This window comes from Thamnophis sirtalis, unplaced genomic scaffold, assembly GCF_051295495.1.
Source record: "Thamnophis sirtalis isolate CommonGarterSnake01/CBP01778 unplaced genomic scaffold, rThaSir2_p1.2 scaffold_2, whole genome shotgun sequence".
Taxonomy (NCBI): domain Eukaryota; kingdom Metazoa; phylum Chordata; class Lepidosauria; order Squamata; family Natricidae; genus Thamnophis; species Thamnophis sirtalis.
Genome location: NW_028261382.1, coordinates 58,115,071 through 58,131,710, shown reverse-complemented (window position 1 = coordinate 58,131,710; position 16,640 = coordinate 58,115,071). Strand labels below are relative to the sequence as shown.

The 16,640-nt window shown below is 46.2% G+C and overlaps 1 protein-coding gene across 3 annotated transcripts in view; it reads left to right on the top strand.

Annotated features, from left to right (window-relative positions):
• Positions 1–16,640, top strand: part of KSR2 (kinase suppressor of ras 2) — a 202,982-nt gene that overhangs the window by 44,070 nt on the left and 142,272 nt on the right. For all 3 annotated transcript variants that reach the window (XM_087705677.1, XM_087705678.1, XM_087705679.1), the window contains exon 4: positions 12,708–13,215. In XM_087705677.1, the coding sequence (XP_087561803.1) occupies positions 12,708–13,215 (508 nt within the window). The remainder of the gene's footprint in view (positions 1–12,707; positions 13,216–16,640) is intronic.

The following is a 16,640-nucleotide window of genomic DNA, read 5'->3' as shown; positions in this document are numbered from 1 at the left end:
AAGGAAAGGAAAAAATGAAAGGAAAGGAAAAAGGAAGGGAAAGGAAAGGGAAAAGGAAGGGAAAGGAAAGAAAAAAGGAAGGGAAAGGAAAGGAAAAAGAAAGGGAAAGGGAAAAAGGAAAAAGGAAAGAGGAAAGGAAAGGAAAAAGGAAAAGAAAGGAAAGGAAAAAAAGAAAGAGGAAAGGAAAGCTCACAGTTGCCCAGGCCCTTTCTCTTGGGCTATCTATCTATCTATCTGGGAAAGGAAGGAAGGAGGGAAGGAGAAAGGAGAGGGGAGAGGGGAGAATGTAAGGAAAGGAGATGGAGGAGAGGGGAGAAGAGAAAGAAAGGGAAAGAAGAAAGGAAAGGAAAAAGGAAAGGAAAAAAGGAAAGGAAAGAAAAACAGAAAGGAAAAAAGAAAGGAAAAGGGAAAAAGGAAGGGCAAGGGAAAAAGGAAAAAGGAAAGGAAAGGAAAAAGGAAAAGAAAGGAAAGGAAAAAAGAAAGAGGAAAGGAAAGCTAACAGTTGCCCAGGCCCTTTCTCTTGGGCTATCTATCTATCTATCTATCTGGGAAAGGAAGGAAGGAGGGAAGGAGAAAGGAGAGGGGAGAGGGGAGAATGTAAGGAAAGGAGATGGAGGAGAGGGGAGAAGAGAAAGAAAGGGAAAGAAGAAAGGAAAGGAAAAAGGAAAGGAAAAAATGAAAGGAAAGGAAAAAGGAAGGGAAAGGAAAGGGAAAAGGAAGGGAAAGGAAAGAAAAAAGGAAGGGAAAGGAAAGGAAAAAGAAAGGGAAAGGGAAAAAGGAAAAAGGAAAGAGGAAAGGAAAGGAAAAAGGAAAAGAAAGGAAAGGAAAAAAAGAAAGAGGAAAGGAAAGCTCACAGTTGCCCAGGCCCTTTCTCTTGGGCTAATTAAATAAACCTGCCCGTGAAGATGGACAAGTCGGACAGAAGATGGATATCAGAGCACTTAACAAGTGGAGGAACAGGAGGCTGCATGGACTTCACGCCATATTTGCAAGCTTTACGGGTTCTTTGCCATGAAGGAAAAGGGCACCTGTGTCGCCACGCTCTCTGTTCCTCCGGATGGCTGCTTGGCAGATGAGCTTTCCACGCCTGTCCCAGTGACGGATGTCGGGAGCTGGGGAACAGAGCACGTCTGTCAGTGGAGAACTGCATACATACATATCCGCATTCCCCATCCCTCCACCCTTCCCCCCCCAGAGATTCATTCAGCCCCCACCCCGTCCCAAGCCTTCGTTCCTGCGATTTTGCCCAAGGGGGGGGGGGTTGGGCTCTCCACCCTTGGCTGGTGGAGACGGGAATTATTAATGGCGGAAAGGAAGACGTCTCCTCTCCTTTTCATATCACCCCTCAATCCATCACTTTGACACGGGAGGGAGGGGGGACCCCCCTCCAGTTTTTCTTTCTCCCTGACCCACATTTGGGCTGTAGGGGGCTTCATTGGGGGGGGGAGGAGGCTTCGTGATCTCAGCACCCCCCCTCAAAACATTACTTAAAACGCGGGATATTAAGCACGAGAGAAGCATATTGCAATGGGAGCGCCGGGCCGATTAATCAATTTTAGCGCATGAATGTGATTGTCAGAAATATATCCTGAAAATGCCGGGTTTGGGGGTGGGGGGTGGGGGAAGGGAAGAAGGATGTTGGGGGGGGGAGAAAGAATGCAGAAATCCATTATATCTCCAGATGAAGAGGGTGGGTGGGGGTGGGTGGAAGAGATGGGATCCCATTTGTCATTTTTATGAAACGGCTAATGCCTCTTCGTTAGGATGTACCCAGATCAGCGCCGGTAAGCAGGGAATGAGATTGCGGTGGAGACAGGCGAAAGGTTTATCTTGATCGCTCTGTGTGTGTGTGTGTGTGTGTGTGTGTGTGTGTGTGTTGCAGCTGGTTTGTTATGGGGTTGCACAGCTCGTCCTCGACTTTACGACCGTTCATTCGGTGGCCCGTTCCAAGTTTCCACAGCACTAAAAACGGGGACCCCCTGTGTCCCCTTTTCACACTTACGACCATTGCAAATCGCCCTGGCTTTACGTGATTTACATTTGGATGGCTTGGAAACCAACTCACCTTTGCGACGGTGGGCGAGCCAAGTCAATGGGGGGGGGCAGGAAACCAGATTCACTTAATGACCAGGTTACTGATTTCACCACTGCAGTGATTCACTTAACGACTGTGGCAAGAAGAGTCGTAAAAGGGAGGGCAAAACTCACCGAACACATTTTTTCACTTAGCGACATAAATTCCGGGCTCAGTTGTGGTCGTAAGTTGAAGACTACCTGTAATGGAATCTCCAGGCCAGTTCCTTGTCAAGAATGGGAAGGTGGAATGGGGTGCCTTGGGCAGTGATGGGGTTAAAAATAATTGAACAACCAGTTCTCCTAATGACCAGCTGGGTAGGCGTGGCTCAGTGGTCATGTGACCGTGTGGGCGTGGCCAGTTCAACGTCACTCACATCAATGGGTGCTTCGCCTGAGCTGTTCCAGTGTAATGAGGGTTAACCGGAGAGGCAGTTTCTGTAAGCAGGGCAACAAAGATTAGGCTAGAAACAACACTAGAATGTTTCCTTCCTTCCTGCCTTCCTTACAGGATTAGCCCTGTAAAGTGGGGAAAAACAAAAGGAGATTTCGTCCAACAACTGGTTCTCCCAAATAGGTGCAAACTGGCTGAATCCCGCCACTGGCCTTGTGTATCTTCCTACCCTCATTGTCTTACTACCTTTAGATCTTTAAATACAAGTCTTGACTCTGGACCCAGTCAAGGCCCTTGCAGTTTTAACAGATTTACAGAGTTGGAAGGAACCTTGGAGGTCTTCTAGTCCAACCCTCTGCCCACGCAGGAGACCCTATACCATTCCAGTCAAGTGGCTGTCCAATCTCTTCTTCAAAGCCTCCAGTGATGGAGCACCCACAACCTCTGAAGACAAGCCATTCCATTGCTTCATTGTTCTCGCTGTTAGGAAATCTCTCCTTAGTTCTAGGTTGCTTCTCTCCTTGATTAGTTCCCACCCATTGCTTCTTGCCCTGCCCTCAGGCCCTTTGGAGAATAGCTTGACCCCCTCGTCTTTCTAGCAGCCCCTGAGATATTAGAATACTGCGATCATGTCCACCCCTTGTCCTTCTTTTTCTTGATAGGGTTTATGAAAATGGTTCACCGCTGCTACTTTTTCTAGGAATGAGAATGAGTAACTGGTCCACGGTCCCTTGCTGGCTTTGTGTGCAAGAAGGGACTAGAACTCACTGCTGCCTGGTTTCTAACTTGGCACCTTAATCGTTACATAGAACTGGCCTTTATAAGTTTGTTAGATTTTTCTTATTTTTTTTCTTCCTCTGTAGGCAGCCCGGAATGCCAGGTTGGTCCAGCGAGGGTGTTACCTGTATTGTGGAGGTTGTAAGCCTCTCGGAGCTTAGTCATCATAATCTGTGTCTCTTGATGAGTTGGGTGGGCCTGGTCGCTATCTCTTAAGTCCAAACTTCCTTAAAAGATATTGTCCGAGGGGGATTAAAAAAAGAAATTGAACAGCAAAGCCTCCTTGAGATAGCTAGTTTAGTGCGGTAGTTGAGGCATCAGGCAAAATCCACCCTCCCAATCTATCTTCTCTTTCTTCTTCTATCTTCTTTTTTTTCTATATAAAAAAGACTATCTATGCATAACTCTGGAACGCCTTGAGCAATTTCAACCACACTTGGTACACAGATGACTTACTCTCAGGAAACAAATACTGGAGGGGGGGAGATATCACTGGTGTGTGTGTCTGTGTGTCTGTGTGTCTGTGTGTCTGTGTGTCTGTGTGTCTGTGTGTCTGTGTGTGTGTTCCACCATAACTCTGGAACGCCTGGGCCGTTAAGGAGAGCGAGTGTGCTGTCCTAGAGTTGCCATTGTTTGTGATGTCATGGGAGGGGGAAGGAAGAGCCTGGGCTGTTAAGGAGAGTGAGTGTGGCATCCTAGACTGGCAACTGTGATGTCAGTCCCTTCGCGGCTCCCTCTGGAAAGCCAGCCATGATGTCTTCCCTCCAGTGGACCAATGGGGAAGCACTTGATGGATTCGGAGCAAAGTGCCAGGATCGTAGACAGGATGGCAAAGAGGAGCACATAGGAGCGGGAAGGGAGAGGGCAGGGATGATGGGCATGGGAGTAGAGGGAAGAAGGACTCCTCTCAATGGCTCCCTGTCAGACAAATGCTTTGACGTCTATAAATACCCGGGTAATGCCAGATTATCAGCTAGTATCGCATAAATGCATAAATAATAGGCATATGCAATACACAAATCCTCCTTCAAATATGGTAGATTTATTCTGGACTGAGAGCCCAGACATCATTCCGGTGCCACAATGGAGATCAACCCATTCTCAAGGGCCCCTGCCGACTCTTTCTTCTGTCCTTCTTTCTGCCTGCCGCCCGATTAATGACTCGTGCCGTTGAGTCATTTAATTTTATGGACATGCAAAAAATCTGGTGTCGGGCCACCTGTCCATCCAAGGACTGGAGGCTGTTTGCCTCTTAGAGGGATCTCTCATCATCTGAGCAATGTGAAGCCAGACACAAACAGACCATACTGGAGGGTTCAAGGGGGAGTCTTCAGCTGTTCAGCGCTTAATTGGGTTACTTTTATGACTGCGCAAATGACCAACGATGGGAAAAGTCCTTCTGGGATGGAGAAGTCAGCTGGCGACTCACCCCCCCCACACACTGAATTAGACGATGAGGTTCGAGATCTTATTTTGGGTTTTGAAGGGTTTTTAATCTACATTCAAGAGCTGTGGTGGTGCAGCGGTTAGAAGGCAGTATTGCAGGCAAACTCTGCGAACTGCCAGGAGTTCAATTCTCACTGGCTCAAGGTTAACTCGCCCTTCCATCCTTCTACGGTTGATAAAATGAGGACCCAAATTGTTGGGGGCAAGAGGCTGACTCTGTAAACCACTTAGAGAGGGCTGTAAACTACTATGAAGTGGTATATAAGTCCTATTCTGTTCTGTTCTGTTCTGTCCTGTCCTGTCCTGTCCTATCCTATCCTATCCTCTGTATTCTGTTCTGGTTTGTTTTGTTTTATTCTATTCTGTTCTGTTCTCTTCTCTTCTCTGTATTCTATTCTGTTCTGTTCAGTTCTGCTCTATCCTACCCTATTCTGTTATGTTTTATTCTATTCTGTTCTCTTCTCTGTATTCTATTCTATCTTATCCTATCCTATCCTATCCTATCCTATCCTATCCTATCCTATCCTATCCTATCCCTATTCCTATTCCTATTCCTATTCTCCTCTCTGTATTCTGTTCTGTTCTGTCCTGTCCTATCCTATCCTACCCTATCCTAATTTCTATTCCTATCCCTATTATTTCTATTGCCATGGTGGCGCAGTGGTTAGAATGCAGCATTGCAGGCAAACTCTGCCCACTGCCAGGAGTTCAGTCCTTACTGGCTCAAGATTGACTCAGCCATCCATCCTCCTTCAGTAAAACGAGGGCCCAAATTATTGGGGGCCAGAGGCTGACTCTGAAAACTGCTCAGAGAGGGCCGAGAAGCACTATGAAGCAGTGCATAAGCCCAAGTGCTCTTACTCTTGCTATTAGTTTCCTTTCCTTGTCAAATCTGGCCCCAAAGACCCCTCTTCTCCTCCCCCCTCCACAAAACAACCCCCCCTCAAAATATAAAACCTAGCTGGGCTTCGTGGCCTTTTTTTTGTCTTTTGCATAAAATTGTAGGTTGCCTAGTAACTTGGGGTGAGTTGTGGAGGAGGAGAGCTCACAGAAAGCTTTCTTTCTTTTCTTTTTTTAAAAAAATCAGCCATGGATTATTTTCCCACATGTAAGAGCTGTGCAGCCTTGCCCCCAAACTGGTGCTTTTAGTAGAGTAGCCTGCGCGTGGGTGGGTGTAATACAGGTGGCGCTTGACTTACGACCAGAATTGAGCCTGACATTTCTTGGGGCTAAGCGAGACAGCGGTGAGGTTGACTCCCTTTCATGGTTTTCCTTACCACCGTTCTTAAACGGATCTCTGAAAGGTGTTAATGTCACCTTTTGCATTGGGCCTTCAGGCCTGCCACATCTTCTACTGTGGGAAGATGGGAGGGGGGATTGTACGGAGCATGGGAGAGATATAGTCAAAATCACATTCCTTTCTCAGAGAGTCAAGGACACCTTGCCCTTCACCTGGAGTGGTGTGACTGGGAGGCATCTCCAGTTTTGGATGGTGCCTTATTGGGCCATGGGATGGCCATGTGGGTGCTGGGCAGGGACTTGAACTTTCACTGGGGTGAGGAAAATCTGGATGCTTGTTCCTTGTCCCGCCTTCTGGTGCTTTGGAGAATAGGTTGACATCCTCCCTCTTCTTTCTGGCAGCCCCTCTGGTAGGATGAAAGGAGGATCCATCCTGCATCCTTCTTCCTGTTACAATTTTAGCAGCTTGTCTTGGCATTTTCTAGGTGTCATGAGAAAGCATCTGAGAAGAGAGAGGAGGAGCCAACATCGCGACAACACATCGTGCGGTCTCGATAGTCCGAGACTGCCGTTGACACTTTTGCCACTGGATGGTCCAGCAGGACCTAAACCATCCCGTAGCGACAGTGTACAGGAAGCCAAAGCCTTGCTGGTCTCAGGGACATCGCAAAGTCCTTGATTGACCCAAGGGAAGCACTTCAAGCCGGCGGCAAACAGGCAGTCTCCAGGCTGATGAAGTCGGAGATGGCTCCGGAAGGAAGGAAGTGAAAGTGAGTCCATTGAGTGAGGTTTTTTTTTTATTCTTAGAAAGATTGCCCAGAGAAAGCATCTGAGAAGTGGGTTTAAAGTCCTTTCTGAAGGGGAGCCACAACCAACTGCATTGAACGACTCCATCTCTCCTAGCCTTCTTAAAAAGCATCATGGGTTAAAATACAAACATGGTTAGAGAAAATCATCACATCAGCCTGTGGAGTTTAAGCCAGAGGTATTCTTATTGGGGACCCTACCAGAGAAATATAGTAAAGAAGATTCATATTTGATTGTACAGATAATAACAGCAGCTAGAATTGTATTTGCACAAAATTGGAAAGCAGGCAAAATCCAATCGGAAGGGGAGGAAATAAAGAAGATGTTAGACTGTGCAGAAACGAACAGGTTGACACAGAGAATAAAGGACAAAGAGGAATCGTGTACTACAGGACAATGGGCCGATTGGCTTGAAAAAAGATATCAATAGAAAGAAAAAGGAACAAAACATGAAATAAATATCTCAGACAACATATGATTAAATTAGGGGGAGGGGAATTAAGAAAATATGAAAATGTAAATATACAGGTGGAAAAATGATATGAATTGACAAATGTTAAATAGCAATTATAAGAATATACATATATATTTAAGAGTGAATTTGAAAGGGAAAATAAAAATACCTTTTTACAAAAAAAAAGCATCATGGATGCCTTTGTATGAATTCACAAGGTATTTTTAGGTGGAACACGCCTATTTTTACAACCCAAATCAAGCTGTGACACAGACATCAAGAATAAATGGCAAGGAAATGTACATTGATAATGGCGAGAACATGCCTGAAGCCTGGTTGTAGAGGAGCTACAACCTCCTTGTACCATGTCCTTTAGGCTTTCTCCCTCTCTCCTTCCAGTCATTCCACTCCTATCTTTAGTATCCATCAATCATCATTAATTAGCAACAGTAATTACTCTCTCCCCCCCTCCCTGATGGCTGGATAATTGTAAGTGGCTGAGCCATAACTGCACATTTTCCCCTTGTAATGATTGACCAGAAGTTGTTGCAGTGCAGTGGTCTCATTTTTTGCAAGGTGGGGGAGATCCTGTGATTGGTTGGGTTACTCAGGTGTTTGTAGAAAGGGCATAACAATCTCTTATTCCACAATCTTTGGAGAGTGCTGGCTCTTTAGCTTTGAAACAGAGATAAGCACCGCCCCCTAGAGTCGGGAATCACTAGCACATATATGCAAGGGGAACCTTTACCTTTACCTTAGCATAATTCTGGGATCAGTTGGTCCAGTGAAGCCTAAGGTTGCAAAACTTGGGTCAGATACTAGGAACTGTGGTCAGAATTGTTTCTTCAGGACCTTGGACAGATCCCAGAAAACAGTTGACTAAATTCTAGCAGAATCTCAATTGAGAACTGGGCATCTTCTGAGTTTTGTGCCATTTTTAGACAGTTGCACTCCAGGTGTGGGATCGTCTCAGGTGAGGTACATCAGGTGAGGTGTACATCTCAGAAAGGACTTCTCTAGTTTTCTGGAGAATAAAAGAAAAGAAAAACTTTCAGACTTCCAGATCATTCAGACAAAAATAACCCATAACCATGAGCACTAAAACTCTATCTAATAAATAAGGCTGCATTAACAAAATCACATAAGACTGAATGTATTTCACCATCTAATGTCTGAAAAATGCTTCCCACACCTCCCTTCTCCCGAGATAACCTGTGATGTGTTGGCTCTTCCTTCTTTACAACACCCCACTACACCTTCCTCATTTTGTTTTGTTCAGGATAGGGTTTTCCCAAATTGACAACTTTAAGACTTGTGGACTTTCAATACCCTGAATGCTGGCTGGGGAATTCTGGGAGCTGAAGTCCACAAATCTTAAAGTTGCCATGTTTGGAGACCCTTGGTCTAGGACATTGGATCCATCTTTTATGGCTAGTTAAATGGTTGGCTTGTGGCTGAAATGTTTGGATGAACCCAACAACTGTGGTCATAAGAGAATTATGGCCAGGGGTGGGATTGCAAAATTTTAGGGTTAGGGTTAGGGTTAGGGTTAGTTCTCTGCCCGGTTGCTGGGTGGTTGTGACCATGGTGGTGGTGGTGAAATTCATTTTTTTAAAAATACTGGTTATATGGATGTGGCTTGGTGGGCATGGCAGGGGAAAGATACTGCAAAATCCACATTCCCTCCCCACTCCGGGGCCAGCCAGAAGTGGTATTTGCTGGTTCTCTGAACTACTCAAAATTTCCGCTACCGGTTCTCCAGAACCTGCTGAATTTCACCCCTGCATGGTGGTGGCTACTCAGCCTCCTGAACCATGGGGGGGGTCATTTTCACCCTCCCCAGGCTTTGGAGGCTTTTGTCAAACCTCCAGGAGGGCAAAAAATGGCCTCCCTCAAGCTCCAGAAGCCCTCCAGAGGCACGTTTCTGGACTTCTGGAACTTCTAGGAACCCTGTTTTTCATCCTCCCGGAGCCTCCACATGGGCCCTGCACTTCCCCGGCATCCAAAACGGGCTGCGTGGAGACTCCTGGGAGGGCAGAGGCATGGTGGGGCGGGGCCAGCCTGTCCTTGCAACTACCAGTTCAGCGAACCAGATGTAAAATTAGCATCCGTTTCGTCCAAACTGGTTCGAACCGGCTGAATCCCATCCCTGATGATTTCATCTTCAATCGTTCCAGTCCTGTATGCTCCATGAGTTTTCTTTTGGATGTTTCTACCCCGATGGGCCGTTTTAGTTTTTCAAATTTCCCGTGGAGCTTTTTATGTAGGTAAAACGCATCACCTCGCTTGCTTAGTCAACGTTAAATGGCATTCAGTCCTTTATGGGAGAGAGCGCTTTGAAGCTGGATTATGTTCTCACCTTCCCCTCATTGTTTTGATCCGGCCCCAAATTCCTGCCATCATGGCACTGCTGTTTATTTTATTTTATTTTTATTCCCAAACCTGTTTTTTTGTATTTTAAAAAAAAAATCAGCAAGTTTTATTACCACCAAAGACACTTTCTTCCACTTCCCTTGTCGCCACCTTTAAAAAAAACAAAACCTCTTTTAATCAACTCCTTCCTCCTCTGTCTTGCAGCCTCTGTGCTTTTTCCTCTCCCTTCTTCTTCCTGACAGCCAGAAATAAATTGATTCCCTTGAAAAGGAGGCCTTGATAACAGGGCTATCAATTAATAGCTCCTGTGAAATAAAATAAAAAGGAGGAGCTGGAAGACTCTCCCTTTTAGAATGCAAATATACTACCTTTGCAAGACACGCATGGGTTGTTAGAGGAACTAGATCAAACGTTGTCAAAGAGGGAAAAGTTTCCCCTTGCAAGAATTAAAATTGGGTGAGATACGTACAGGTGAGATACTTAGTGCTTACATTGGCCTTAGCAATGAGGCCATCAAGGCATCTGGGAAGATGATCTGCCTTCCCTTGTACAGTCCCCTCTTCATCAATCTCCCTAGCATTTAATCTCTGTTTGGATGTATGATTGGGAATAGAACAGACTTGTAAGGTCTTCTAGTTGAGCCCCTCCCATCCTTTTGACCACTACCAACCGGTTCCGTGGACAGAGTTTTTTCCGTGGACCCGAGCCAGCAGCAGATTTGAACAGTGAGGAGGTTGGGGAGGAAGATCGGCCAGTCCTGGAGTCTGGGGAAGGCTCTGTGTCGGAGGCAGAGAGGGGGCCAAGGCTGTCTGACAGTTATCAGCTGCCTTCAGAGTCAGACATCAGTGGGGCAGAAGAACAGCTGGAGCCTGTTCCCAGTGTGAGCAAGGGCAGAGTTGCCAAAGGAAGGGAACTGCCTTCCCTTGTACAATCCCCTCTTCATCAATCTCCCTAGCATTTAATCTCTGTTTGGATGCAAGATTGGGAATAGAACAGTTTTGGAAGGGACCTTGTAAGGTCTTCTAGTTGAGCCCCTCCCATCCTTTTGAGCATTAGCAACCGGTTCCGTGGACAGAGGTTTTTCCGTGGAGCAGAGAGGGTGTTGTTTTACGTGCTGCCTGCATCCTGTGGATGGGGCTTCGCTTGTTTGCACAACCCAGTTTTTGGCATGCCGTGGCCCAGTGCCAGTTCACGGGCTGAGGATTGGGGACCCCTGTTCTAGCCCAACTCCCTGCTGAGGCAGGAGACCCTTGACCATCCCAGACAAACGTCTGCCCGGTCTCTTCTTTAAAACCTCCAGTGATGGAGCAGCCACAACTTCTGGAGGCAAGCAGTTCCACTGACCAATTCTTCTCACCGTCAGGAAGTTTTGAGATCAGGTTAACAGTTTAGCAGAATTGGAAGGGATCTTGTAGGTCATCTAGTCTAACCCCCTGCCCAAGCAGAAGTTCCTCTTTAGTACTAGGATTGGATCATACAGGCAGACCTACGGAGATACAGGCAGTCCTTGAGTCAGGACCACAACGGGGACCAGAATTTCTGTTGCTAAGAGAAGTGGTTACCGTATTTTTCGGAGTATAAGACACTCCGAAGTATAAGAGGCACCTAGATTTTGGGGAGGAAAACGAGGGGAAAATATCTGCCTTTGCCTCCCAGCAATTTGCCTCCTTGCGACCAACAGTACAGACAATATACACAGTGTTATATTTCAGACTATACTTGGACAGATGCTGTTAAAATTGATGTGCTTTCTGGAAGTATAGTTATTCTCTGCTATTTAAAAGAATAGCACTTTTTAAAACAATAGCACTGGGCCTCTTCAGATCAAGCATTTATTTTAAAAACTTCTTCACTTTGTTGTCTAGAATAATAATAAAGTAGTCTTTAAAAAATAAGTCTAATAATTTGAACATTCTATAGGCATTTACAGGTGTTGACTTACCTCCTTGCAGCAAACAGCCTGATTAGCACAAGAAAAAAAATCTGCCTCCCAGCAATTTGCCACCTGGAGCAAACAGGGAGTTTCACTTTCAGTTTCTCCCGATCATCAGCTGTTTCAGGCTGCAGGGATTGCTATAGTCTATTGAAGCCTCTGCAAGCCCCCGTTGCTTCAAAGAGATAAATTGCTGGGAGGCAGAGGCCAAAAGGTTGGGGTCGGTCGGTGGGTGGGGCTACATTCAGTGTATAAGACGCACCCAAATTTTCACCCTTCTTTAGGGGGAGAAAGGTGCGTCTTATACTCTGAAAATATGGTACGTAAGTCACACCCGATCTTATGACCTTTTCGTGGTTGTTAAGTGTTCTTCACATTGGGTAGATCAGGCCGAAGCAATGCTGGTAGACTGGGTTGAAGTGATGCAGGCTGTCCGCTTACATTTTCCAGGACAGCCCCGCGGCTGGATCTGGCCTATAGGCCTTGAGTTTGTCACCCCTGGCCTAGGAGGTCAGTTTAAAGTGGATTGAAATTGTAATGTGCATCCATTCCTGTTGTGGCCTGCCAGCGGCAGCAGAGCTGACAGCAGATTCAGGCAGTGAGGAGGGTTGGGGAGGAACATGGGCCAGTCCTGGAGTCTGGGGAAGGCTCTGATGAGGACTCTGTGTCGGAGGCAGAGAGGGGGCCAGGGCCATCCAACAGTTATCAGCTGACCGGAGTCAGACATCAGTGAGGCAGAGGAACAACTGGAGCCTGTTCCCAGTGTACACAAGCGCAGAGTTGCCAAAGGAAGAGAACAGCTAAAGAACAGGGGTCGACAGGAGTAAGGCCACAGGGGGACGATGAATGGCCCCTCCCAGAGGGAATAAAAGAGGAGCGAAAGGGGAGTGGAGTTTGCAGGAGACAATTAGTTTGCTTCATTGGTTCGTGACTCTCCGAGGCTCCTTGCCAAGTTCCGCAGATCTCGGCTAGGCAGCTCTCCAAGCCAGATCAGGTCTGTGACTAAATCCTCCCTCAAAAGACTTTGCTGGATGTGAATGAGCAGAATTCACAGTCAATTAATAAAAAGGGGGGGTTTGTCGGGACAAGGCGCTGTGGTTTGGGGAAGCCTAGGTCAGAACAGTCCTGACAGAGCGCGTGGGGCCATGCTTCAAACCGTAAGCCACGATTGCTATTTCTCCTTCCATTTTTTTTGTCGTTTCCCCCTATAGGAGGTAGTCTCTCCAAACAAGATTGGACCATCCAGTGGCCGCCAGCGCCTGAGACCGACAAAGAAAACAGCTCCATGTGCCATTCTGAATCCATGCAGTGGATCCGAACTCACCTCTCTCTGAGTCCCAAGCCTAAGTCCAAGTGCATCCCACACTTCTGCCACCAAGCATTGCCCCACGAGCTTGTCTACACGCACACGGACAGGCTAACTGTGGAAGGTTTTCCAGGACTCTTCCCTCCACTGGAATCCGGCCACCGCTCCTTGCCCCCTTCCCCACGCCAGCGGCATGCAGCCCACACCCCACCCTGCACCCCAAATATCATCACCACCATGACAGCTCCAGGGACACCGCCGGTCAGGAGGAGGAACAAAGGGAAACCGCCGGGCACGCCGCCACCTTCGTCTCGGAAGCTGATCCACCTCTTCCCGGGCTTCACCGTCTTGCATCGGAGCAAGTCCCATGAGTTCCAGCTGGGCAATCGGGTGGACGAGTCTCACACCCCCAAGTAAGTGGACGGAGAGCAAATGGGTTGGCAAACAGGGAGGGTGGGGAGCTTCGACCAGGCGATAGCCAGCTAGTTTTCAAGCCTTCAGGCACCTTACCTGAAGGCCCAGAAGTTGGGTTTTAAGTTTACGGCTCACAGAGATGAGATACACAGAAGGATGTTACCTAGTTGGGTGATGAAACATCTGCAAGAAAACAGCCAAGGTGAGAGAGCACCAAGGACCCTGTGGTGGTGGTCCTCCCCCTCCCCCCTCCTTCTCCACCACCACCTCCTCTTCATCCTCCCCACCCAATCCCATTTCTTTCTAGCACTGTAGCTTGTATCTACTTTGGGTAAGGAAACGTCTGCAAGAAACCAGCCAACGTGAGAGAGCTCCAAAACCCCATAGTCGTCGTCCTTCTCCTCCTCCTCCTCCTCCTCCTCCTCCTCCTCCTCCTCCTCCTCCTCCTCCTCCTCCTCCTCCTCCTCCTCCTCCTCCTCCTCCTCCCCCCCTAATTCCTTTATAGCACTGTAGCTCTTACCTACTTTAGGTAATGAAATGTCTGCAAGAAAACAGCCAAGTTCAGAGACCATCAAGGACCCCCACAGTCTTCCTCCTCCTCCTCCTCGTCTCTCTCTCTCTCCACAAACCCCACTCCCTTCTAACACTGTAGCTCTTATCTACTTTGGGTAAGGAAACATCTGCAAGAAAACAGCCAAGGTGAGAGAGCTCCAAAACCCCACAGTCATCGTCCTCCTCCTCCTCCTCCTCCTCCTCCTCCTCCTCCTCCTCCTCCTCCTCCTCCTCCTCCTCCTCCTCTTCCTCCTCCTCTTCCTCCTCCTCCTCCTCCCCCACTCCACAAACCCCACTCCCTTCTAGCACTGATGGTGTTGCTTCTACGGGGTCCTTGGTTCTCTCAGAGCTTGGTTGTTTCCTTGCAGACATTTCATAACCCAAACTAAGTAACATCATCAGTGCTACTAAAGAGTGAGGTTTGCGGAAAGGAGGTGGAGGAGAAGGACTGTGGGGGGTCCTTGGTGCTGTCTGTGGGGATCACATGACCCCCCAAGACACTGCAACTGTCATAAAGGTGAATCAGTTGCCAAGCATCCCAATTTTGACCAGATGAGCCTGTGGATGCTCCCAACAGCCATAAATGTGGGAACAGTCCTAAGACACCTTTTTCAGTGCCATTGTAACTTTCACTAAATGAATTGTTGTAACTCAAGGACTACCTGTTCGCTGTTTACCCTGACCCTTTATGAAACATTTTGGGATGGTCCTGTTCATCTCTTGTGAGGAGACTCAAATCTTTTATCTCAGAAGTCACAGAAAAACAGAGTCAATTGCCCCGTAGTTTAGCTGTTCCATGTTGGGAATTTCCGTCCAAGAAAAACCGCGGGAGTTTTCAGAATCTGTTTAATGTCAGGGGTGCAAGTAATAAATCCATGGCAGGCAAGACTCCGAGGCAATTGAATTCCTCAAAGAATACTTGGATTGGGAACATCATATTGGCACACATCGGGTGAAAACCGACACTGAAAACTGCTGCGGTTTTCACCTAATTAAAAAGCAAAAGTTTCCCCACTTTCTCAAAACAATCAGTCATCACGGTCCAATCACCATGCAGTCCGACAGTCGGGTGGCATCCTTCCGCCTTCTTCCAACCAGGTGTGAGAATGACCTTGGTTCCCCAGAGAAAGTATTTTGTTTTGGCTACAAGATCCCCTCTACCTCAAATCCCCCCTCCCGATCCCTCAGCTCCAATATGGCAACACTGAAATGGACAAAATGGCTTTTGGTCAGGTCAGCTTCAGGGTTGACAGTTAATTTGTGCCAACACCTTTTTTAATAAAAAAAAGAGTTTTATTATTTTTCCATTGCAAAAATAAACATTCCATCTTTCCTTATGCAGTGTGTCTGGGTATCTCGTTCCTCTTTTGCCATATCTTTCACATTCATATTAACATTATTTCCCTAAGTTTAGTATTATACTATATTGAGCATTTAAACATTCTCTCCATTTTTCTTCTTCTTACTGTCTTCTAGTAATTATATCAACATTAAACATCATTATTCTCACCGTGCACATACTAACAGTTTTATATCTTTATCGAAGTGTATTGTCTACTTATTTTTTTAGCTTTTTTCATTTTCCAAACTTCTTTTTTTTTCTTTCCAACCATTGGTAAAATACTTCCGAAAACATATAATATTCAGTTTGCTCTTTCTCCTTAATTGCTAATGTTAATCTGTTCATTTCTGCGCATTCTGATATTTTCCTTAGAAGGTATCAACACTTTGTATGCTTATCACGTCCCTTTGTAGGTTTTCCAATACCGACATCCCTCTCTTCCAACAGACGTATGTTCTGTTATTGTTATTGTTATTGTTATTGTTGTTATTATTATTATTATACAATTGTATCACAGCGGCCAGTTGTTTCGCCGGATTTGGCATTGGTTACTAGTCGGGCCCCACCCAGGGGCCTAGGACGTCGTAACGTATTTTTGTAATATGCGTGCAGATCCAAGCAGTGCAGCTTTTTGCATTTGACTGATGGTGATTTTGTCAATTTTTAACTGTTTTAAATGTAATTCCAGTGCTTTTGGAATAGCACTCAGTGTGCCAATTACCACTGGAATTACCACTGCTGGTTTGTGCCATAGTCGTTGAATTTCAATTTTTAAGTCCCGGTATTTTGCAATTTTTTCATGTTCCTTCTCAGCTACCCTGCTATCACCTGGTATTGCAATGTCTATGATTGTGACCTTATTTTTCTCAACCAGTGTGATGTCTGGTGTATTAGGCGCCAGTATTTTGTCTGTTTGTATGCGAAAATCCCACAAGATCTTGACCATCTGATTTTCGGTGACTTTTTCAGGCTGATGTTCCCACCAGTTTGTTGCTGTTTTAATATTATAATTTTTGCACAAATTCCAATGGATCATTTGTGCTACTGAATTGTGCCGCAATTTATAATCAGTCTGCGCAATTTTTTTACAGTAGCTGAGTATGTGATCAACAGTTTCATCAGCTTCTTTGCAAAGTCTGCATTTGGCATCATCAGAGGATTTTTCAATTTTGGCCTTAATGGCATTTGTGCGGATAGCTTGTTCTTGCACAGCCAGGATTAGTGATTATTATTATTACTATTGTTAGTTTGCTGTTTTGCCTGTTTTGGAAAGGAAGGTTGGCTGACGGGCTTTTTATTTGAAAACTTGGCAGATGACACCATGAGGTCGTGGTGAGCCTCTCCCATCCCTGCTGTTTTTAGGATGTTTGTTGTTTTAAAATGATTGGTTTGGGGTTGGTTGTTTTTAATGAGATTTATGGGTGCTTTTTTTAATGTCACCACCAGGACTGGGTGTGATATAAAGTGTGTAAGTAAATAAACAGCTTTGTCAGAGCAGAGATGAGAACAGAATTGACATCTCATCCGCTA